Here is a 24,517-nt window from a genome sequence, read left to right as displayed (position 1 = left end):
TGGGGGCCGGGGGGGGGTCATGTCAGAGTGATGACCTCCGACGGGTCCAAGCTGACCCTTAACCTCTGTTTGCGTTTGAGGCGTTGTCTCTGTCTGAGGGAGGGGGGTGCCGCGGAGCGGAGGGTGGAGGAGGGCGGCGTGCTGACGGAGAGAGAGAGGAGGTCTGCGAGGGAGCGTAGAGGAGGGGGAAGGAGGGATGGAAGAGGAATAGTGAACTCCGGCTGTGGGGGGGGGTTGATGTTGATTTCCCTCTCCGTCCCCTGGCGTCACCTGTCGAAGCAGCCCGCGGCGAAGGGGTGGTGGTGGGCGGCGCCCAGGTAGCCCCCGCCGTAGGCCACGCTCAGGCAGTGGCGCGGCTCGGCGGCCAGGGCCACCTGCATGGAGATGGGGCCCTGGAGGGGCAGCGGCCGAGGCCCGGGCTGGAGCCCAGAGGTCAGGCTGGGATACGAGGGGAAGGCCCCCCCTCCTCCTCCGGAGGTCATGGTCATAGCCCCGGCCCCCGCCCCCACCAGAAGACCCATCCTGTGGCTCTGTAGGAAGTCCTGGGACACCACGGGCCCCACCAGAGCCTGGGAGTCGGCTAGCACGTGCAAGTGGGACAGGGAGGGGGAGGAGTGCTGGGAGAGGTGTGGGAAGCCCCCCGGCTGGAACAGTAGCTGCTGTGGGGTGGAGGAGGTGGAGGAGGAGGAGGCAGGTCTCTGGATGGCTGATATCGGGGAGAGGTGGGAGGGCTGGAGCTGGGACTGCAGCGAGGAGTGAGACGGAGGGGTGGATTTGGTTTTGTTAGCCTCTTTCACGTCATTGTCATGGGCACTGCGAAAAGAGAGAGAGAGAGAGAGAGAGAGGGAGAGAGAACAATGTCCTTATTATAACCTTCAAAACACACACAAGAGTTTGTGTGTCATCTCGCCTGCAAGCATCAGATGTGTGTGTGTGTGTGTGTGTGTGTGTGTGTGTGTGCATCTCTTACAGCAGCATGAGTTCAATGCACTGGGTGAGGTGGTCCCAGGTGTAGCCGGTGAGCAGGTGGAGGGCGGTGGTCCAGCTAGGGGAGATCTGGAGACAGATACGGGACGCCGCCACGCACGCCGCTGCAACCTGAGACGGCCGGAAACTGAGGAAGGCGTGGTCTGGTGCACACACACACACACACACACACACACACACACACACACACACACACGCACACAGAGACAGACAAATCATCAAACAACTGCCCAGAGCTCTCAAACTCAAGTCCACCATGGGGCAAATAAAACAATTTCATCCAAGAATGTTGTAGTGTCATATGGGGAAAAGATGCAGACACAAATAGAAAGAAAATAAAAAGTAATATACAGTCAAGAATAAGAAAAAACTGTTAGAGGTCTCTTTCTTTCTTTCCCTCTCTATCCTTTCTCTCTATCCCACCATTCACCAACCCTTCCCTCCTTCCATTCCTCCTCCCTCACCTTGCAACGACACCTCGAGGAAGTAGTGTGTGTACTTGTCCATGAAGGCCTTGGTCTTGGAGAGGGAGGACAGGGGCCAGCCGTTGTAGAGGTCGCCGTCCTGGACCGCGGCGTGGAGGTAGTAGTCGATGAAGTGGGCCGGCGTGGGCATGCACAGGTTCCAGCCGAACGTCTCCAGCAGCAGCAGCTCCATCTTGATGAGGTCGCGCTTGTTGAGCACCAGGTTCAGACTGCACATGAAGCCCAGCGAGTTGAGCTGCTCCAGCTTGGGGACGCGGTCCTCCTTCTCCTCAAACTTGCCTACAGGGGAGAGGGAGGGGAGGAGGGGGTTAAGAGGTAGGGCTTACACAAAGGATACCGCTGACATGTTTTAGAGGGCGGTGAAACTGAATAATTCAAAAGCTTTCAAAAGGAGTGACTCCAAAACAGTCAGTCAGGGTAAAGACGTGTGTAGAAACATGGTTTTGTCTATTTAGCGGGTCACGAGAGGCTGTAGAGGACATCGGGGAAACGTATGGGAACCACTGCCTTTATCCAAAGCGCTTTACAACGGCCTCTCATTCACCCATTCACACACCAATGGCGGCAAGCTACCATGCAGGGCGCCGGCCCGCTCAGAGGGAGCAATTTTGGGGTTCAGTGTCTTGCCCAAGGACACTTCGACATGTGGCCAGCCGGGGCTTGAACCGGCGATCTGCCATCCATGCGATCATTAGACGGCAGCTCTACCTCCTGAGGCACAGCCGCCCCCGCCACAGTCCGTGTGAGCTGTTAGGACACGCTAGAAGCTGCCCTCGTCACGTCCATCCATAGAAGGTTTGGAGGGAGTGGGTGGAGGCTACAGGAGTGGGCGCTGGAGGATAACAAGCTTAATATTTCAAGACAAAGCCCCCCCTCACTCAAGCCCAATCATCCACTCTGAAACTCCACAGCAATATCATTACCACGAGCCTTCAAAGCCCTTCCCACTCAACCAACATTCTCCTCTCCATAGCAACAGCCCCTAGGCCTCATGTGCCCATGTGACCAATGAACAGGACTCACTTTGCCTGTAATCCAGGAGTGCCGCAGGCTCTCTCCCTCTCTCTCTCAATGAGGAGTCCAATTACACTTGCACATGTTTCCCCAAAACACCCAATAAACCCCTCTGTTCTGCTATAAACTTGAGCGGGAAAACTGGGGAAGGGGGTGGTTGGTAAATATTGGCACATACGACTGCTTAAACAGATATGATGGTCGTGATTAAAACACAACATTTTATCATCTCTACGAAAGTATGGAACGAAATCAGGCTATTGGTTAAGATGACGCGATATCGTGATATCCTGCGGCGACCACAGTACGAACGTCATGACAACAAGGCGGGGGAGAGATGGGGAGCTGTGTGTAATCCACCTTGTATTGTCAACACTTGCACCACTGAACAGGCCTGCCTGGCTGGTGTCTCAGCCTTGACAGACCGGCGTCATTTGTCCCTCCCCTGGGCTGTGCTTTCCCCTCTTCACTATTTCCATCTCTCCATTTCTACCTCAGAAGCAGAGTGAGTGAGAGCATAGAGGCTCCTGCCATAAACCATAGTAAGAGAGAGAGGGGGGGAGAGAGAGAGCTGCCCAGGAGGCCAGGAGGGCAATTAGCACTCAGACAGTAATGACAAAACACACCAGAACAGGAAACACTGCCAACAGCACTGCTGTTCTCTTCCCCCCTCCCCGAGCGGCTGGCTGCAGTCTTTACTGCGGGCCCAGGCCAATCTCACAGCTCCGTCCACACCTGCCCACTCATCCTCATATCCTCCTGCGTTCGTCTGTCTGCTGGACTGCTTGTGTCCACAGATGCAGCCGTAAACAGTCATTAATGCCCCTTCCATCTCCAACCCTCCACCCCCCTTTTGGTACTCTCAATAGGGGATTTGTAGGGACAGTGTGTGTTAGTCTTCTCATTGTGCTGGGTGATTGCTCTTAGTTTTACAACGACATTGACAGGGCGTACGTGTCACACAAAGAACACAAACGGCTACTTCAAACTAAACAACATGGCTGAAAAGAAGTGGAAGGAAGAGATACGAAAGGGGAGTACTAGTCTTCCTTAAGTGTTCATTACTACACAAGAGCTCACCACAGGGATTAGAACCTAGCTGTCTCGTGGATTAAACAGTGACCAAAGTCTCCACAGCTGAAAAAAAGATTCCGACCCCTGTGAGCTGTGTACGTCTTGACTGTCTGCGTCTGTGAGAGTGCGGGTGCGGGCGCATTCCTCTGCTGTGAGTTCAGCAGCCTACCTGGAATGCTGGTTGCTAAACGATCCTATCTGAAGCTGTGGAGCTGGAGAGAGCTAGCTCTGCTGAGCCAAGCACTAAATCGACAGGGCTCCTTTAGGTCTCATCAAGATAGAGCCCTGAGGAGGGGCGGCAGGTCGGACCGGTGGGTCGTACCAGTGGAGGTGTGTGTCGGTGAGTGATGAGAGAGGTCGAGTGAGCGCTCAGAGACGGGGGGGGGGGGGAAGGTGAAAGGTGAGGGGGTCAGGTAGAGGTAAGGACAGGATGTGTGTCCTCCTTCCAGGTGTGCTGCAAGGGATTATGGAGATAAAGAACTGTTAGAAACCTGAGAGCAGGCTGCACTGCTAGACCAGAGGGCGGAGGAGGAGAGGCTACTGTTACCGTTTGTCTCTACCATGGCCACCCGGAGATCATATCTAGGACCACTTCAATCTGCTACCCTTCACTGAACGGATCGCCTCATCAACAAACCCCTCACATATCAGCTCACGCGAAGGGGAAAGCAAATTGTGCTGGTTGGACACAGCACTGCATCACTGAGCCTCTCGTTAAACCGGCGTCTTTCCTTTCACTTGGTCAGAGATAGGAGTCTCGATACCGCGCTGTCTCACGAAAAACAAAACAAGACTTTGACAGACAGTGCCTCGTGCGCTCTCATTGGGTATTCCCGATCAACCGTTTTCAAAAGTTGTCGTTGCACATCTCATACGACAAGAGTGTTGCTGATTTTGTGCCGATTAAAAATCTAATGTGTTTGAAAATATTGGGACGTCTGGGGCAGCTCAAAGATGGAATGTAAAAAGGTCTCAGAGAGCTAAAATAAGTCTGGGACCGCTAAAATAGGGCCAAAGCCATGTAGCATATGCCCAGCCGAACCGATATTCGGAACAGATATTCGGAGCACACTTTTACAGTTTTACTAATCAAATGACAAACACTCAACCAATTACATCCCCTCTTTTCAGAAGTAATAAAGAACACACTTATGCCCACTCCCTCTCACTCTCCCTCCCTCTCGACAGCTCTGCAGGAATTTCCTCTCTGCTCTTTAAACTTTTTTAATTTGCCTTCTCGTCTTTCATTGGGAGTGTGACATTGGTCACAGCTCGACCACAGGCTCTGCCTGGGCAGCTACCCCGAGCTTCAACGGCTCACACAATGTAGGCCCGCCCTGCCCTCTGACCCCTGATGTGCTAACGCTTGGGTGACCAGGGAGAATCCAACAGTCCTCGCACGTCTCTGGGATGGACAGGGGTCTCCCGACTGGGGCAGTGAACGCTTTAGGGGTTGAGGAGGGAGGGAGGGAGGAAGTGAAGGGGGGGGAGGCAAAGATGACCCCCTCATCCTGCCAACCTAACACTCTCAAACCCAAACACTAATAAACCAGTCAAATCTGACATTTATGCCATTTATGCCACAGCTTTGTATCTAACAATTGTTTGGTAAACAAAGCCTTTCGTAATTGAGAGTCTGGAGTATAGACTAGATGGCATAAAACAATAGCTGATTTCTCATAGTATAATGATTTCCAAACCCCTCTTAAAAGAAAATCCCTGTCCTAGATCCATCTTTACATCTCTAGATAATTTCTTTAATTATGGGGCGCAGATTAATTCCTTCAGAATGATCATCAAGCCCCTGAGAGGGGGGTGACCATGGCTCTCCGTTAATCTACATATCGGGGCGCCCCGCTGAGGGTTTCAGTTCATACACGCCCCGCTTTGCATGCACCCCCGTCCTCCCCCTTCCATTTCCACCCTGTTTAACATCAGCCGCCCGACCTGCCTTTGAAGCGCCGCTCCACTCGTTTCCCAACCCCCCCTGGGGGGCGGGGGGCTGCTTTTACGGGCCCCTGTCGCAGGACTAGGTGAGGGAGAGGGAGGGAGAACTGTCTCAGGACTAGGTGAGGGGGAGGGAGGGAGGGAGGGAGGACACACCAGCAGTGGAGCAGTAGAGGGAAAACTCTCTCTGGCACACCACCACAATCATACTCTTTTATTTAGGATGGCGGTATTACCATATAAAGGTAATATGGTATTACCATATAAAGGGGTGTTTTACTCAAGTTATGGTTACAAAAGAATGCCTTTTTTAATTAGAATCTATTAGTCATCCCCTTGAAGTTGCGTTTAGGTACGGTACAAACAGCCATTTAGTACGAGTGCCTCATCGTGGCAGCCACTCTGACACACACACCCATACCCACGTCCCCTCCCCCACTCTGGGAAGGGGCTGGCTGGCTGGCCGGTCTGCTCGTGTTGAGGGGCTTTTGTTTGGGCCTGACTCGGGGAGCATATGGCAGGTGCCCCCCTGCACACAGTCGCTCCCTACCCCCGGCCCCCAGGCCTCAGTGTCTGTGTCTGTCTATAGTGTGTGCGAGTGTGGGTGTGTGAGGAGGGGGGATGCTCTTTTAAAAGCCCTGTTTCCAAATCAAACCCAGCAACCACCCAAGTCACCCACCACACATTAAACATAATGGAAAACATTATTCACACACACACACACACACACACACACGCAACATCCAGAGAAACCTATGACACTCAGCCCCCCCCCCGTTCAAACAACGACTCAAAATCAGCACGGGTCAGCTTCTGGGCTTGAAGTACAGGAAAAATACAGTGTGTGCTGTACCGGGAGGGTGCAGTACGAAACGACAGCATCTCAGATCTTAGCTGGAGAGAAAGAAAACAAAGTCTAATCTGTGGAGAGAGAGATACACTGTCGCACAAAGTCACAGCAGAAAGAATGACACACAATGAGTCACACATCCATGATGTCATTAGATGTGACAAATAGCTGTGATGCAGAGTGCTCTGGCTTCAGGGACGAGAGGACGCCAGCCAGGGTGACTGATGTAGCCACTGGGTCAGAGTGGGAACAGAGTGAGCTGGGAAAGGGACAACCTTGCGACTGAAACCGCGTCCTTGTTTTTTTTCCGCATCAAACAAACGCCATTGAAATCAGCTGACAATGTAAGGACATTGATTCCTAAAGGGACACATTTTGTTTTTTTTGCTGAAATGAGGCTCACTGTGTGGAGGGGACTAACAATGGCTCTCAGACTATCAGACTATCCCTGTGGCTATGAAGCAGTCCTACCACTTCCTTCCTCCTGCAAATAGACTACTGTCACACACACACACACACATACACAGACACACACGCACACAACATAGGCTAACAGGATTAAGCAGTGACTGTTGAGAGGCACAATGGAGGTAGGGATTAATTAACAGAGTGTGGAAGCCAGTGGAATTTTAACAAAGACAATGTGTGTCTGTCAAAGAGGGAGCATCTGAAGTGAACCCAGCCCACTGAGACCTGGGGGAGGCAGTTCAATAACTAGGCCAGATTCCAAAGCACCTTAGGACGGCTCGAAACACGGGACAACTTTGAATCAAACGCCCTTTCAAGCCTTCATCAATCGCACCAGCGACTCCCCGGAGTATGGCAGGAGGCAGGAGCAGCAGCATTGACAGAGGAGATTCTGACTCTGCTCTCTCTGAAAGGAGCAATCAAAAGATCAAATAAAAGGATTCATTCATCTCATAAAGGACCCTCTGACAGGGTTTGGGCCCATACATTTTAATTTTTTCCATTACTATTCAAATGAATTCTCCTTTAAAGTCTCATGATATCGCCGTAAAACTCACACAGACACACATTCACACACATACACACACACCTCCCTAGTGAGTAGGCTCTGTCCCAGACTCTCAGTTTGATGGCATCATTAGTCTAATTATCCACGATGCCGTGTGCTGTGCTAATATACAGAGCCCCACGGCCAGTTAATCTCCAGACACACACTGGCACACATCGATGACACACAAATTACTAGCAACACACATGGCCGCAGCATGGTGACAGAAACCTTGATGCACATACAGTAGTATCACAGTAACAACTAGGGCCTTTCTCCTACACAAGCACAGGGTCAAAATGACTGTTTAGGAGAGCTTTGGGCATTTCCCACTCAGACACACAGGGGTAGTGGTGGCCTAGTGGATAGTGAGTGAGTTGGACTGGTGATCAGAACGTCCTGAGTTCAAATCCCACCTGGAAACACCACTACTAGTGTGCCCTTGAGTAAGGCACTTAGCCCTAAGTTACTCCAGGGAGACTGTCCCTGTAATCTCTAATTGTAAATTGCTTTGGATAAACACGTCTGCTAAATGGTAAAGACGTAAGAATGTAAGTAACTTGCAGACCAAACACGTGTTTTACTGAGGGAGATTTTGACCTTGACAGTTGTGATGGGGATCCTAGAAGAGTGTCTCGAAGCGTGGAGCCAAAAACCCTGAGACGTGTGACGAGAGATAGCATCACAGACACGTGCTTGAAGTTATGCGGAGAGATGACCATAATCCCCACAGACAGACGAGGTTGCTATCAAAACAATGAGACAGTCATGGCACCACAACGGCCATCTTGTTTTCCAGGCCTCAGCTCGTGCTCATGGTATAAACTGTCATTACAGAGACTTCAAGAGGCTGTATCGGAACTGAGGGGGCAGGCTGTCTGTCTGCGTGACGGTTTCCTGTGACGACGAGCTCTCCCCATGCCTTGCTCCTGGTCCATGTTCTTACTCTACCAAGAAACGCCTCTCGACCCAAGTGTTAGCCGGTTATGAGAGTGCATAGGAAACTGTAGTGTCCTGAGTCACAGCCAGACCCCAAACAAGTTTTACAATTCAACATGTTTTCCTTTCATTCTCAAAACCTGAACACCAAGCCTACAGGGATGTAATGAGCTTTGACATCTCACAAAGAAATAAGCCCCCAAAAAAAACAAATACACTCCCTATACGTTCTATTTACTGACCCTCGGGTGTGTGTGCTTATCTCAAATCAACTGTTCTGGGAGCTGAGCAGATGCAAATTAACTTTCAGTTGCAGCTCGCATAGTTCCGGGACCCTAAGGAAAATAAACCAAACAAAGCGCATGCGCGGTGGTGAGCCTGAGAGACACAGGGAGAGAGGCGGGGGCACTCACTGGCGAGGAGCAGGCAGGAGAGGCCGATCACGTAGAGCTGCTTGACGGCCACGTCATAGTGGTCCATGAACAGGTCCAGCAGGTAGACGGCCAGGTGGCGTGCCGTGGGACACAGCTGGTAGCGGTTGCTCAGGATGGCCAGCAGGTCGGCAAAGTAGCGGCGCATGCCGATCTGAGGAGAGTGGGCGTGGTAGGTGGGCAACTTCAACTCCTACAGAAGAGGGCGAGAGAGAGAGGTTATACAAGGTGACACGTTGTCCAAAGTCCTTCATATGCTGATATGAAAGAACTGTCGAAAGGAAATTCTTGAGGCATCCGCCATGTGTACCTCCCCTTAAGAGAGGAGGCTACTGACTCTAGTGAGATGCCAGAGACTCCCAATCATAGCAGACTGTTATGCCTCCTGCTGATGAAACCATTGTTAGACCAAAAGAACCACTGAACCCACTTTGTCCTAAATTGGTGTCTATCGACAGGGATGAAATGTTAGTGTGGGAGTCTGTGGTCGGGGGGGGGGGGGGGGGGGGTGTTGCTCAGGGGAAGAAGGAGGGGAGGAGGATACGGTTCCCCCATGGAGGTTCAGCAGCAGATTGGATTAGGTTTCACCCCTAGCATATCTCCTATTCATGTTCAATTAGCTGCCGGTGTTTCAAAGCAGAGAGGAAGACACTTGAGGGCATTAGCATTGAATCAGGGCCTGTGTCCTCCTAGTCAAGCAGAGAGAAGAGGGGAACACGAGGCTGCAGAGATGAGTCTGACAAAGAAAAAACAAACTGTTCTCCCAAACATCATCTGTGTGAATCCCAATACAGGCTTTGCGTTACTAAAAAGATCAGTTGTTTTAGTTTGACATAAAATAATATTGAATATAAAAACAAGGGCTTTATGGTGTGGATTTATTGGCAGATTGAGGGCCGGATTAAATCTCTTAAGTACAACCAGTTTTGGGTGCTCCATTTAGACAGAGGCACGCAACAAAAAAGAAAACACCCACAAAATATAAACAAGTTAAAACTGTTGTCCTGGAAAACATCCCCACCCACTGGGTTATCCAAATAGCTCCGTCCCATGTTTAAAGTCTCGCCTTTGGTGAACACAGTGCTAAAGAACACTGGACACTGACAGACATATGCATGGCTTGCTTAGCGCTGTACCTTCCAGCAGGACTACCATAACACATCTCCCCACACGTGCTGATCAACTGCTTGCTGAGGATTATACAGGAACAATGGTGTCTGTTGAGGTGACAGTTAAATTGAATCCAAATAGATATTTAAAGCGCCCCCCCCCCTGCCCCCACCACCACCACCACTAACACCTCTCACCAAAAACTAGACCAACTACTACCAACCTCCCCCCCCACCCCTCTGCCTCTGGTCCATCTGTCTATCTGGGGGTGCAGCACTGTGTGTGTGTGGGGGGGGGGGATGCTAGACTGCTGAGGGGTGGCCTTTGTGGGGAAACTGAAACATAATTAAGGATTCCACAGCTGCCTCCTGATTTGCATGTCTGATAATTTACCACATGCTACACACCAGTGGTATCACCCATATCAGGGTATTATTGCTGTCTTGTGACTGCTGTGTGTGTGTGTGTGTGTGTGTGGGGGGGGGGGGTTCTCTCTTTCTTTTTGTTCTTAAATAGAATTACACCAAGATCATCCTTTTTTCAAATGGATTAATACTGGGTTTGGATCTGTTCTGGTGTGGCTGGAATGTAGAAATCAACACTCCCCTGGTCACAGACTAGACTCTGACATCTCATACTGAGCCTCACACAGGCAGACTTGAGGGAAATAGCATGAGTACATTCTTAAAGGGTGGGGGCAGCTGCTCCAGCCCAGCCCGCCCCCAGCTCCGCATCACCGCTATTCCACTGCTTAGGGAATCAAATTAGCTTGAAAATCCTGGCTTCAAATATGAAGACGCCAGTCAAGTGACAGATGTTTCCATTAAACCGCCACACAGGAAGAATATATGATCAAGCTGGAGGTTAATTAAGGCATTTGCCAATTAATGAGCCTTAACCCCTCTGAGTAATCTAAATGAGATCATGTTTAAATAGACGGCAGTGTCAGTGGAATCATATCTTCACATTATGTTATTCACTGCATTACATGCAATATGCAGAGGAGCTAGTGTTAGTGTTTACTCTATCATTTCCATCCGTAGGCCGCTCACTGTTGCTAAATTATCACTACTTATAGGCCTAATCAGTCGCACAACGTCAACAAATAAATGATTGGTTTTAAATAGAAAGGCTTAAGCTGCATAAGCAAAGGCGAACCTCAGGTATTGGAAAAGTACATTGACATGAACATTTCAAACCTGCTAACTGCGACACTTTAATGAATGTGCAACAATACTATGTGCAATAATGACAACCCTTGTGTACATAAGGTTCAGATATAGGAAAAAGTTAGGATATTTATAAAATAGCATAGAGTACAGCACAGTGTTTTATTGTATAGTATAGTAGTATAGTATAGTAGATAGTGTACATAGCCTTTATTTATGTAAACCAGCTCTTTTTCCCTTTTTTATTTTACCCGTGGCCCTCTTGTTTTTAGTCTTTTTTCCAAGCACCAGGGGAGCCCCCCCTCCTAAATTTGGTTGTATGGTACCTGTACTGTATTAATGACAATAAAGACCATTCATTCGTTCATTCATTCAAGTAACAAAACAAAATTCTCCATTAGCCAACATTCCCAAAAACAATCATTCATCTCATCCAAGCTAGGAAACGGTCCAAGGGGGGGGAAACTCCTAGAACTAGGCCAGTGGGCTGGAGAAACTCACCTTGATGCGGAGGGACTGATGGATATCCGCGGCTAGCTGTCCTTTCCACCATTGCACCTCCCTCTCCATCCTTCCCATCCAGAGATGCCGACAAGGATGAAGTTCAACTCTGCAAACACACCGCAATGTGTGCAATGTCAAGACACATCAACTATATGTTTCCTATGCTGACTGATCACCAAAGGGACACCAACACCAACTCTGTGTTTTATATAGAAAGGCTCAAGTAATGAAATATAAGTGACATATTAACAATAAAATGTAACTTGACTAAGTGATCATGCAGAAAGAAATAGTGTCTTGAGGGAATAATTGCACCCTTACCACTGACTAATACATTGCGCTATAGGCATAGTTTAGAGGGCTATGAAGAAAATAAGATGTTCATAATTCATAAACAAAATGTAATGCGAAACGTTGGCAAACCAGGTTCTTTAAAAACATCTCAAGAAAGAAACCATACCGCAATGACTAGGCTATTTGAGCAACGCTTACAGTAAACATGTATCTGGCAATGATCTTTTACAACATCGTTACAATGCATGTGGGCGTGTGTTTGAAATGTTCTTTAAAGGGCGCTTTTGAAGTAGGCAACAGGAACAGGAATGATTATTGTGAGAATAATATCTCTGGTGTTCCAATGTAACTTCTCTAAATGGCTACATTGTCAGACTGTCAGTAGAGAGAGATATTGGCGATAGAACCATTATGTCCCATAGTTTCTCATTCATTCGTCCTTCTCCACCACGAGTCAGCGAAATGACAGTGTTGTTAAACAGAATGTGAACCATTCTTACACTTGCTATCTTGCTTATGAATGTAGTCTACAAAACATAAAACCCACCCGGTTCGTCGGTGACTAGGTTATTATTTGATACAAGGACCTTAGTAACTTTTCCATGAGCAACATTTCCCTCGCCTGTGCCACTCACCTCGCCGCTCCGACGGGAATGACCCAGAGCCCTTTGTTTCACTCCGACATCCTCAATGGGACAATTCTGCTTCTCGAAGTTTGGTTTTCTCCTCTTGGTCGGGTAAAACCAGCAATGTGATATCTTATCCCGGTTGGTAAAGTAGTACGACTTCAGGAGCCGGTCACCGGTGTTTTATTCCGTTGTTTTGCGTCTGTTTACACTTTTCCACCGATGTTTTCCTCCAACGTGCTCGCCGACGCTCAGCTTCAACAAAGTGATTCTGCTGCCCCAGCTGCGGCGAGGAGCTCGCGAACCTGCAGACGTGAAGACCGCGTGGGATCTGGGATTTGTAGTCCAATCCACTATTAGACTCCTATAACAGGATTACCCCACATATCCCCTTTTCCATCAATAACGTTAATTGATCTCAAATTGATTTACATGTGAATGAAAAAGAACCAATCCGGTGATGCTACAATTTTATTGCAAAGTAGGCTATTATATTAGTAGGCAGTTATGAACCTTATACATATTCCAAAATCAATTATTTAATAATTTATTGTAACATTAATTATAGCCTAAGCAATATTTCACATTGGCCATAGGCTAGGCCTAACTATTAATCCATTACCCTTGGTTAATATGTGTGTGCACTGCATGATTTTATTAAGTCAATACAGCATAAAAAAGTCTAACCCTAACCCTATTGTGCAAATACAGTTCCCCCATACAGTCATACTTTCCCCTCCACCATTACAATCAACAATAAATGAATGCAGAGGTAATTACTTAAACAGATAAATATAAAGCTATGGATATGCCTATTGATTAACCTAGAAACGTTGCAGCAGATGCCACCTGGTGTCAGATGTGTATATAGTCATGTCAAAAAATTAGGACATCCCATGAAATATTGAATTGTTTTTTGTTATTAATTTGAACATTATCTATAGATAAAGATGAACCAAAAACAATTTCACTTTGTTACTATTTATTTAACAAAAAATGAACAAATATGCCAATTCCTACTGAGGAAAATGTTAGGACACCCTATGCCCTAATAGCTGGTATTTCCCCCTTTGGCTGAAATAACCTCAATTAGACGTTTCCTATAACTGTCTACTAGTCACTGACATCGACTGGGAGAACGTTTTTCCCACTCCTCCATGCAGAATTCTTTCAGCTGTGTGATGTTTGAGGGGTGTCCTGCATGCACAGCCCATTTCAAATCACCCCACAGCATCTCAATAGGATGAAGATCCGGGCTTTGAGTTGGCTATTCCAGAACTCTTAATTTCTTTTTTTTTTGCCATTCCTTGGTGGATTTACTGTAATGTTTTAGGTCATTGTAATGTTGCACGGTCCACATCTGCTTCAGCTTCAGTTTTTGGACAGATGGTCTCACATTTTCCTCAAGAACCCTCTGGTACAATAAATAATTCATAGTGGATTCTGGGATGGTGAGCTGGTGCTGCTGCAGCAAAGCAGCCCCCATGACATTTACACCCCTGTGCTCAAATGCTGTCTTTGGTTTGCGACAAACATGTCTTCTGTTACTGTGGCCAAATAATTCAACTTTGGATGTATCTGTCCAAAGCACATTGTTCCAGACGTCCTGGTCTTTGTCTAGGTGTTCTCTGGCAAATTTCAGTATTGCTCTGATGTTTGTTTTTTTACAGCAAGGGTGTCCTGCTTGCACACCTCCCATGAAAATCAAACTTGTGTATCGGTAGTCTCGATCTGATGGTAGATGCATGTACTTTGACATCCACTGTGGCAAGAGCTACTTGTAGGTAGGATTGTTGAAGACTTCTTTAAGCATTTTGCAGTCTGTTCTTGAGCTGAACTTGTTAGGACGGCTTGACCTGGCCATGTTGTGAGTTAAAAAAAAAAAAAATCCACTTGTAAATTATTTTCTGGACAGTGGAATGGCTGATTTCTAATTGTTTGTAAATTGTCTTTTTAAATCCCTTCCCAGAGACACAGAGACACATCTACAACCTTCTTTCTGAAGGCCTTAGAGAGCACTTTGAGTTGCATTCATGTACGAAAGGCGTTATATAAATAAAGTTTCACTTCACTTCATTCTTTTGATCTCACCATGGTGATACCACTCACTTGAACAATTAAGACAAACTAAATGTCTGAGGTTTAAATAAGACAGGCTCCTCCAAAATCCTCTCTAACGATCTCCTAATCATTTGCACATGATGTGGTGTACTTGATTCTAATTTTAATAAATGTGTCCTAAAGCTTTCCTCACAAGAAAATTGCATTTCTATTAATTACATTTTACAAATCTTTCAGTTTTATATATATATATATATATATATTCTTTTTTTACATTTTCAAAGACGGTTGTTTATCATATTACAGTAATTTAACAGAATGTATTACATTATTGACCAGACATGAGTATAAATAAACCCTACATGCAAAACATAGGATGGCAAACACACTTACTCCAATGATCCAATGAACAGAACCAGAACAGGCAATACATCTGGTTCAATGTATCACAACGCCACTTCTTCATTGGCCTTCCTATCCTCATCATCCAGATATTCCTGGTCTGCGTAGATAAGGAACCCGGTAAAAAGACTGTCAGTCCAGAACGGGTCAAAGAACAGCCCGTTTTGCTCTGAGTAGAAGATCTGTAGCCAGACCTGGTCTGAACGCTGCAGTTTCAGAACCGTGGACCCGGACGCCACATCATAGTTCCCTGTGTTGGCGTCGAACGTTTTCACCTTGTACTGGCCGTTGTGAACCAGACCGATCGCCAGGTGCTTGTTGGCCAAGGTGATGTCGTAGGAGAAGTAGTAGACGCCGGGGATGGCGCAGACGTACTTGCCGCTGCTGGTGTTGTAGTGGTTCCCCTCGTTCAGCAGGACACGGCCGAAGCGGATCGGGAGACGCTCTTTGGGGTAACTCTTGGTCATGGCCACGGTAAAGGCCGAGCGGGTGCTGGTGCCACAGTTACAGCCCCCCTGAGCCCCTGTCTCACCCACGTCTCCAGTCTCCCCCTTCATACCCCCGAGCCCGGCCAGGCCTGGGCCTCCGCGCGCCCCCTTCAGCCCTCTGGGCCCTGCCTGGCCCACCACGCCCTGCTGCCCCTTCACACTCAGTTTACCAGGGTTCCCAGTCTTCCCCATCTCACCTGAGGATGACACACATTACCGCATGCACGCATGCGCACGCACACACACACCCACACCCACACACTGTATCTGATACATCATGCACAGTTTGTAAATGTATTGCTGCGGACAAAATATAGGAGGTGACATCACAGACTATAGCCTTGTTTAAATGATACATTCAAGTAGAACACACGTCCTTCCTGATAACTCATCTGATTGGACAGGACGTAAGCTCTGTTGAGACTGCTTTCACTGATCCGATTCTGTTTGATCAGCGGTTGGTCAAGGAAGGAGGCAGTTTCAATGTGTTCCAACAGGTCCCATGCCTACCTGGATCACCCTTCTCCCCCTTTCCTGCATCCTTCCCATCCGGTCCATCCTTCCCTGGGGAGCCCATGGGACCGACCGTCCCCGGAGACCCCGGGTACCCTGGGCTACCTGCGGGCCCTTGGGGGCCTGGTAGACTGCACACCAGCTGGGAGGAGTGGATGGTGATATTGCGGCCTTTCTTGAAGAAGGGATATGTGGTCTGGGAGGTCGAGAGAGCCAGCAAGCAGAGCATCAGGGACGGTTGGAGCATGGTGACAGCTGAAAATAAAGGAATACAAGCAAAAGATCAGTTGGAGAGTCATGGTACTCTAGTACACAGCTCAGCAATAATGCGTTGTAGTTTAGGTTTTAGTCAGTTATAGCCTAATCAGGGGTAATTGCCAATATTGGTAATAATATTGGTTGCATTGACATGGGTCTAAAGCTTCATGCATATGCTGTCCGCAAAATCTGAAAATGAAAAAAACCTGTAATAAATGTTGTTTAGAGATTCCATTCAATTACAGTCTGTAGGACAGGCAGCTGTATATCTTCTCTGATGAATACAGCATTGCCCCTATGACTCAACGTAATGAATCATCCGTAACATGGTGAATGCATGCCCTTGGTTAAAAGAACCTGTTCAACAAAAATTACAACAGAGAACATGTAGGCTACTCACCAACAGAAGAGTTCAACTTCATCAACAGCAACATTTCTAAGGACTGGCTAAGCTGACGTTTCCACAAGAGCAAATGCGTAATATCTTGCTGCTTACATACTCCAATGCACGGTCAATTTATCATGCTCACATACACTTACTCATGTGCACACATGTTAACTTAAACCCCAAACGCATAACACTCACCCTGTTTCAGCAACAGCGCTCCCTGTCTACAAATACTTTCATGATGAAGTCACTAATTCTCCCCGAGGCAACGAGGGTTTGCGTGACTGACGGCTGATGCGGCCTCATAGTTGAATAAATGGAAACTCTCTGCTATGAGGACGACCAGATGTTTCTCCTCTGTGTTCAGACCCAGTGCCAAGAATGGAGAGACCCCATAAAACACCTCCCAGTCGACGGATGAGGCCTCTGTTCGCTGGGTAGTGCTGCAAAATGTATTGTGACTTAAATGTAAAAAATTAAATAATAACTTTTATTTGTATAGCGCTTTTCCTGCAAACGTTACAGCTCAAAGTGCTATATAATCATAATTGTATATATTATTATTCATATTAAAAAGACGGTTTTTAGTCTTGACTTGAACATATTTGCTGAGGTTGCATCCCTAATGTAAACTGGCAGTGCATTCCACAATTTGGGTGCATAAAATAAGAATGCAGCCTCACCAAATCTCCTCTTTTGTACATGTGGTACACAGAGAGAGCTATATTGGGCTGATATGCTAAGATTACAAAAAACCCAAAACATTATAAAGCTCTGATTAAGCCTTTGCAGTGGACCTGTAGATGAGAGGGTAATCTTTTATCATCTAGTTCACAGAGAGATTACGGACAGATTCATTATAGTACAATAATCAGAGGATGGAAGAGATTGATGCAGTGGAGTATCTTTCTTCATTCTCCTGTTTGAGTTTCATTGATTGTAATCAGCACAATCCCATACTAGCCATGGGCCAAGAAATGTTTTAGCAGGTTTGAAGAGTAACAATTTGTAACCAGTCAGTATTGAACACCAACAGTATAGAGTAACAGAATGTGTCTTTTCTCTATACACCCCCACTTATTATTCATCTATGATAGTGTTTACATTTACACCCCATGGAAACAGTTCATAAAGAAAAAATGAAATACAAAAAAGGTTTTCTATTAAAAAATGTCTTTATTCCACCAAAAATGTCTGTTCCAGAGCTAACAGAGAGGGAGATGGTTCCTCGTAGCAGACACACTGTAGTACGAAATGCATTCTATATTTACAAACAGGAAACTGACCACCAAAATAACACGTGACTCGATACAAGGAACGGCAGACAGAGGGAATCAAGAAAAAACGAATTGAGAGAGGCGGCCATTTAAATCATAAAACCTCTGTCCACCGTGGTGGTGGTGGTCACAGCGATATGGGATATGAGACTCTGGGGGGAATTAGAGGGAGGTGTTCCTGCTCATGTTTGGAGAGAAGTGGGTTATGGGTAGGGTAGTCCATGTTTATGTTAGAAGACCGGCATGCAGGTATGCGGTTGGGGTCCCCTGTATAAAATATAGCTTCTGATTAGAGGGAAGGCTATAATAATGTGGGTATGGAGAGGTGATGCACTGAAGGTGCTGTGGAAGGGGGGGTGGGGGTCACTCTCCCTTCGCCAGGAAGGCGAACATGGGGTCGTCTTCTCGGCAGCGTTTCATGCGGAAGGCCTCCATCTCCTCCTCGGTCGGCTCCTTCACATCCCCCAGGCTGTTGTAGGGCCGCTTCCTCTCATCCACCTTCAGCAAGGCCTCCACCGTCTTCAGGCGCTTGTCCTCCGCACTCAGAGCCTGGGAGACAACACACACACACACACACACACACACACACACACACACACGTCACAGACCATCAATACATCACGCACATATCACCACACAGAGGAATTCGAAGTTTAAACAGTACAATGTTTGTACACAAACGCATCCTCATGGATGAAAGCCAAATCTAATTGCATAAACAGTCACGGTTTACCTTCTTCAGTTTCTCTTTCTTCTTCTCCTCGTCCTCGGAGTCACTGCTATCCGAGTCATGCTTCTTCTTATTCTTCTTGCTCTTCTTCTTCTTTTTCTTCTCTCTCATCTTCTCTTGGTGCAACTGTGGAATGAGTTTTAATGCAAAACATCAACTGACAGTTTAAGACAACCCAAATCGTCTGAGGTCTCTTCATAACAAATATTATGTTAATAAAGTAATTGGTGTCAATTATAGCATGCATATGATCATACACATCATCTCTGCATTGATATACACAAGCATGAATGTCTATGGGAGACACTGAATCTCCACAACGTCTCTTACCTGCACCAGAGTCTTTGGCTCCTCCTCCTCCTCCGGCTCCTCTAGCCCCTCCTCAAATGGAACACAGGCCGAGTTGCTCTATAGGCAGAGAAATCTGTCAATCACCAGACTCTGCAATCTAATACCCTCAGCGTTCGTCCTTGACAATAGGATTCCACTCTTTAAAAGGTATTGTACTTTAAACACTATTGGACATGCATCAGTGTACGTACTGCTGTCTGGATCCCCGCCTCGCCGGTGCAGTAGCTCTGCTTGACCATGGAGTGGCAGCACTTGTAGCCCCAGGAGCCCTCTCGCCAGAACGACCCCCAGATACACTGGAATGAAAATACAAAAAAAACACATCTCTGGTTAGTCTCTCTCGCACTCGCACACTCACACACACACACACACACACACACACACACACACACACACACACACTCTTGTTCTCACTCTCATTCTCACTCTCTTTTTTGTAAATTCAGTCGGGCTGTTCTGTCTGGAGGTTATTCTAGAACACAGGCTGTTCTGTCTGGAGGTTATTCTAGAACACGGGCTGTTCTGGAACCCCTCACCGAGTGGTTGCTGGTCAGCACGCCCTCCTCATATTTGGAGCGGGCCACGGCCTTCTCCTGCCCCTTCAGCACGGCCCCGTGGCGCGAGTACTCCACGTAGTCCTCCGTCTGGGCCAGCAGCAGCTCCCGGGGGGGCGCGTCCAGGTGCTCCTCTCCTCCATACTGGAAACACACCAAGCACACAGAAAACCACCATCAACCACTGTACTAGGAGAACCACATCCACCACTGTACTAGGAGAACCACATCCACCACTGTACTAGGAGAACCACATTTACCACTGTACTAGAAGAACCATACTGCTTTAGTAATAGGTGGTTGCATTTAACATGGCTAACAAACTTTGCTCTGTGCAGTTTTTTTTAACATCAAAAAGGATGAATTCAAATCCTGTGGCACGGGACACATTTCAGCTTAATGGTAGATGATGGTGGCCTGTTACCCTCTCTAGGATGGTCTCCTTCTGCTTGTCCTTGAAGTCCTCTTTCTTGACTTTGAAGGACTGGTGCAGCAGCTCCAGCTTGGTGGGGTCGGCCTGTAGGTGCACCTCTGAGCCTTTGTCGTAAGCCTCCCAGGCAAACACTGAGAGATCGAGGGCAGACCATGACCACGGTTATTAGATTAGATTATGAATGCAGAAATCAATTTTCACATCCCAAGGGGGATGAATAAAGATATTTGGGTCCCATGCCAATGGTTAAACATATTTTCTAATTCTCTCTCAGAGTTGTTTGAACTGTTGTTGTTTGAGTTGTTTGAACACATTTTCACATTTTTCCACAGGGGGAACACAATTTGAAATCTGAGAGATAAACATTGTTGAATTGTTGGAGAGAGGACGGGAAGAGAGGCTGAGAAACTTACACTGTGTTGTGGCCATAGTGATGGTGTCCCCAGAATAGCGCACAAAGTTGTCTCCCGCATACCCCACTCTGCCAGAAAACAAACAGAAATTAGAAAATGGAGTTAACAATGGACAGCATTGTTTCAGACGCTTTCCAGAGACATGGTAACGACATGGCAGCGTATTGGGTATGTCTAACAGGTAATTAATTAAACATTACTTGTCTAGGGGTGGGCATCGACGATCGATAATTGATCGATAAGGATCTTGGTCGATCACAAAATAAAACATTTGGTCGATCACAAATTTTTTTTTTTTTTTGTGATCGACCAAATGTTTTATTTTGTGATCGACCAATATCCTTATCGATCAATTATCGATCGTCGATGCCCACCCCTAGTATTTACAGAATTCAAACTGTGACCTACTCGTCTGGGTTCATGCCAGTGTTGGAGTAAGGGTTCTCTCTCATGGCTCGAGTCTTGGGGTCGTAGTACGCAGAGTTTGGATCCAGATTTCTCAGGTACTAAAGGGAGCAAAGTGAAATGACCGCACAACTCTGCATTAACACACAACACTAACTACCAGTACAGTTTATGCTTATGTTTAACAGACCAAATATCCTAACCATCCAAGTCCATACATCCTCACTAGACAACTAAACAAGACAACAGCGCCGCAGTTTCTCACCTTAGCAATGTCTTCTCTGATACGCAAGTTCCTGACTGTGATGCGTCTCTTGGAGTCAAAGTTCTGACCGGGCATGTCAATATCGTCGGCGTACTTGTCTTCATCCTCATCCTCACTGTTGTGCTCCTTTGGAAAGAGGAAGGGTGGTTTAGGGGACTGTTGCGGTTATACAAAATCATCCATATATTATCCTAACCTCATCACACTATGGAAATGATCAGGCCAAAGTTGGGCCCTCAGTTGTATTGACATTGAATCCACAGTAAGATCACATGAAAGACGACTGTTTATCTGCGCCATGGACTTAGCGAACAAAAACATTGGAGTCACAAATGTTCCTAATTGTCGTACTTGAGTGTGTTCATCGTCTCCCCACTGCTTTCTTGAGGAGCCCTGTTGAGGACAGAGCAGAGCACGTCAACACACACATTCATACACACACACAAACACTCACATCACCAGAGAAGTGACAGCAGCTGGAAAAATTATTCTTATTATTTATTTTTTTACATTTAGACATTATAAAAAGCATGCTAACATTAGCTCATTATGTCAAATTAAATCAAATAAAGTAGTCAGGGCTATTCAATGATTAGAGAATGAGAGCCACTTACAGCTTGGTCCATGAGTTTCCCTGTGGCCAGCTCATCCTGGAGTTTCTGAGCCTTCAGTGTTCGTTTGGCCTGAGATTAAGAGAAAGAAAGACTTGTACAACAAAATTGAAATGCAAACCCTAGGTGCTAACAATCAACACCATCCTAAGATAATAAAACACAGTCCTAAGATAATTTAAAAAAAAGAATGAGACATAAATAGACATAAATAGGGGGATAAGTAATCGTTAGGAATCTGAGAATGTATCTATTATGTAAACGTATATATACACTATATGGCCTATTCACAAGGGGGTATATAGTCAGGGGGTGTTAGCATGTGACTATGTACTTTTATTAAATATAAACATATGAACATGTCCAATCTTATGTCCAATCTTGTGAAATGCAGAGACATTATTATAGCATTCTGCTCCCATCACTCACTTGGTCTACTTTGGCATACTCCTCCACAATGCGCATGTGATCTTCCGGGTCATACCCGTTCCAGCGGTCCCTCTTCCCGTCGTAGTCCAAATCCAGACTGATCTGACTGTGCTCGTCGGGGGCCATGCCGTTGCCAGTGAACTTTGCCCCCACCTTTCTGGGCCGCTGGGCAGGGGAAGGGGACGCATGTCATTATCAAAAGCAGTAAGAATTTGATGTTTCAAATCTAATGTTTAACAGCAGCTCGAAGGGTGTCTATACATCTAATTTTATAACCAAACATGAACATGAATGAAAAATAGAAAAAAATACCTCCAAGCAGTCCTTCTTCTTATGTGTTATTGCACCGCAGTTCTCACATGACCCCTTCCGGAATTTTGTACTGACGGATTTCTGCACCATGAGAGAAGAAGACAAGTTGAAGGGAACTCTGTATCATGTTTGTGGTTTTGCTTGCGTCTTGTTCCATGAGTGCGAGTGAGGAAGCTCACCTCCTGTACTCCTCTCTTGTACCACTCCCCGATGTTGGAGTATTGTTGCTGGTTTTCCTCCTGGGGTCTCTGATGCTTTAGGGTGGGTCTCTTGGAGGGATCTATATACCAGGGTACTGAAGAGATATACTGTGGAATGTGAGGGTTGATGTCTCTGAAAACAAAGAGGAAGAGGAACCCTGTCAATTGTCAGCAGCAGCCAATCAGAAACGTTTCAAACGGAACTACGAGGCACTCTCACATTCCCTCTGTGTTTCAAAACTGGACACTGGTTGGACACTGGATACTGGATAGTGAGTTGGACAGGTGATCAGAAGGTCATGAGTAATGTATTGGACTGTGTGTCTGTGCAGTGTTCTGCCTCAGCAGGGCTATTTCTATGATCTGACTGGCTCCATACATACACATTCATGTCAACTTACTTTCCCTCTTCATCCACCTCAGCTGGCGCGTTTCCTAGCTTCCTCTGCTCCTCCAGCTCCTTCTTCTTCCTCCAGTCCTCCCTCGTCATCTTCTTGGGTTCCTCCAGACTGACCACCCCCTCAGAGTCGGCCTGAGTCGCGACCCCGATCTCACCTTCCTCAGGCATGACTACCGCCGGTCAAAAAGCTGCAATAGTTCATCACACACGTTATCACAACTGAACGCAATTCACTCTGCGTGTGATTTAGCCAGTGATTTCATATTATTATTAGCCAGCTGGATAACACGGCCCTGCTGTGGCCCTTGATCTATGGCAACAATCAATGTTGTTGGTTGTATTTCTTGAAAATGTTACGATGTCAGAAATGTATTATATACACATACACATGTACAAATATATCCCAAAAAGCAACCTAGCAAGACTAGCTAGCTACGACAGTGGCAAACCAACGGAGGCTTTTCCATGCGAGGCAGCTCAGCTGACTTTACACAGGCCTACAGCTCCTAATGGATATGGAACTACAGTAACATGAGAAAACCAATACGGAAATCAAACTAAATCAAATATATTGTTCTTACCTTGTCGCGATGAAAGAAAAACAACGTAAACTCCTGCAACTCGGACAAGACGTTTGGCTAGCTGTCTGTTTACAACACGCACGTCGCCATTTCGCAAACAGGCTCGTACGTCACAACATGTTCTTCTTCTACTACGATCTAAACAAACATATCGCACAGAGCATCCGGTCACTATGTCAGTGCGCCACCTAGTGACACGGCGGTGCATGTTTACACTAATACACTGATTTAATTTGATTGCCAGTGTAGAAAATCTTGTTGACCAATGTTGATGATTTTCTTCCACAACTGTTGAGAACGGATATGAATTGAGTGAGAGTGGATACAAAATGAGAGGGGCAAGATGTGTCTATTGTAAAACTTTACTTATAATATTTATTATACACAAAGGAGTACAGTACAAGTTCAGTTCATGAGTCTTCTCATGGCAGCAAACATATTATTCCCCATTTAATCAGAAAATCTATTTCTGAGTTTCATCTGTAGAACACAGGAGGGGCCAGAGAACTCTGACTTAGACCGGTTGGCATAATCACAAACACATAAAAGAAATAAGAATAAAAAATAACATCAGCAAAAGATCATAATATAGGTTTGATAAATACAAAACTAGGCAGAAAAAGTACATCTATTCTTCTGTCCTTATGTGTGTGATGCAGGACTTGTTGACACATTGATGGGCAGATAAAGTAGAATGGTAGTGCTTTAAACGTTTGGGAATACAGTTCATGATTAGTTTACATATTTACGTCTCAATATGTGTTGGGACCTGATTGATTGTTTTAAAAAGCAGAATATTGGGGACTGTAAGGTCAACTGCGCACACTTTACATAGTTGACATTGCTCTTCAACTCTCAAACATACAGCCAAGTGTTGTCATTTCATTTTAAAACTATGGCATGGAACATATGGGGATTCATAATGCTTTTTCATAGGGTTGCATGTTGACCAATTCCACTTCCATACTTGACTTGTTCTAGCTGAGCGTGAATGACGGTAC

The 24,517-nt window shown here is 46.4% G+C and overlaps 3 protein-coding genes across 3 annotated transcripts; all 3 read right to left on the bottom strand.

Moving 5' to 3' along the window:
- Positions 1-266: 266 nt before the first annotated feature.
- On the bottom strand, positions 267-11,600 carry LOC308154600 (cyclin-J-like; the record flags this gene model as incomplete). The annotated part of the gene is made up of 5 exons (XM_080527764.1): positions 267-813; positions 971-1,130; positions 1,452-1,751; positions 8,725-8,935; positions 11,523-11,600. The coding sequence occupies 5 exons, from the start codon at positions 11,598-11,600 to the stop codon at positions 267-269; spliced, it is 1,296 nt and encodes a 431-aa protein (XP_080383890.1).
- Positions 11,601-14,952: 3,352 nt separating this feature from the next.
- c1qtnf2 (C1q and TNF related 2) lies at positions 14,953-16,156 on the bottom strand (the record flags this gene model as incomplete). The annotated part of the gene is made up of 2 exons (XM_080526988.1): positions 14,953-15,593; positions 15,907-16,156. 2 exons carry the CDS (start codon positions 16,154-16,156, stop codon positions 14,953-14,955), a joined length of 891 nt encoding a protein of 296 aa, XP_080383114.1.
- A 1,620-nt stretch (positions 16,157-17,776) lies between these two features.
- Positions 17,777-23,605, bottom strand: slu7 (SLU7 homolog, splicing factor). Its single transcript, XM_080525449.1, has 16 exons — positions 23,517-23,605; positions 22,937-23,123; positions 22,515-22,668; positions 22,336-22,416; positions 22,024-22,188; positions 21,598-21,666; positions 21,335-21,376; positions 20,984-21,109; positions 20,722-20,819; positions 20,314-20,381; positions 19,892-20,031; positions 19,450-19,611; positions 19,105-19,209; positions 18,893-18,970; positions 18,566-18,688; positions 17,777-18,381 (listed from the first exon to the last, which is right to left on the bottom strand). The coding sequence occupies exons 2-16, from the start codon at positions 23,101-23,103 to the stop codon at positions 18,196-18,198; spliced, it is 1,764 nt and encodes a 587-aa protein (XP_080381575.1). The 5' UTR covers positions 23,104-23,123; positions 23,517-23,605; the 3' UTR covers positions 17,777-18,195.
- Positions 23,606-24,517: the final 912 nt, after the last annotated feature.

Source organism: Nansenia antarctica (genome assembly GCF_963989245.1).
Source record: "Nansenia antarctica genome assembly, chromosome: 3".
Classification (NCBI taxonomy): Eukaryota; Metazoa; Chordata; class Actinopteri; order Argentiniformes; family Microstomatidae; genus Nansenia; species Nansenia antarctica.
The sequence above is the reverse complement of the archived record's forward strand: the minus strand, read 5'-3'. Positions and strand labels throughout refer to the sequence as shown.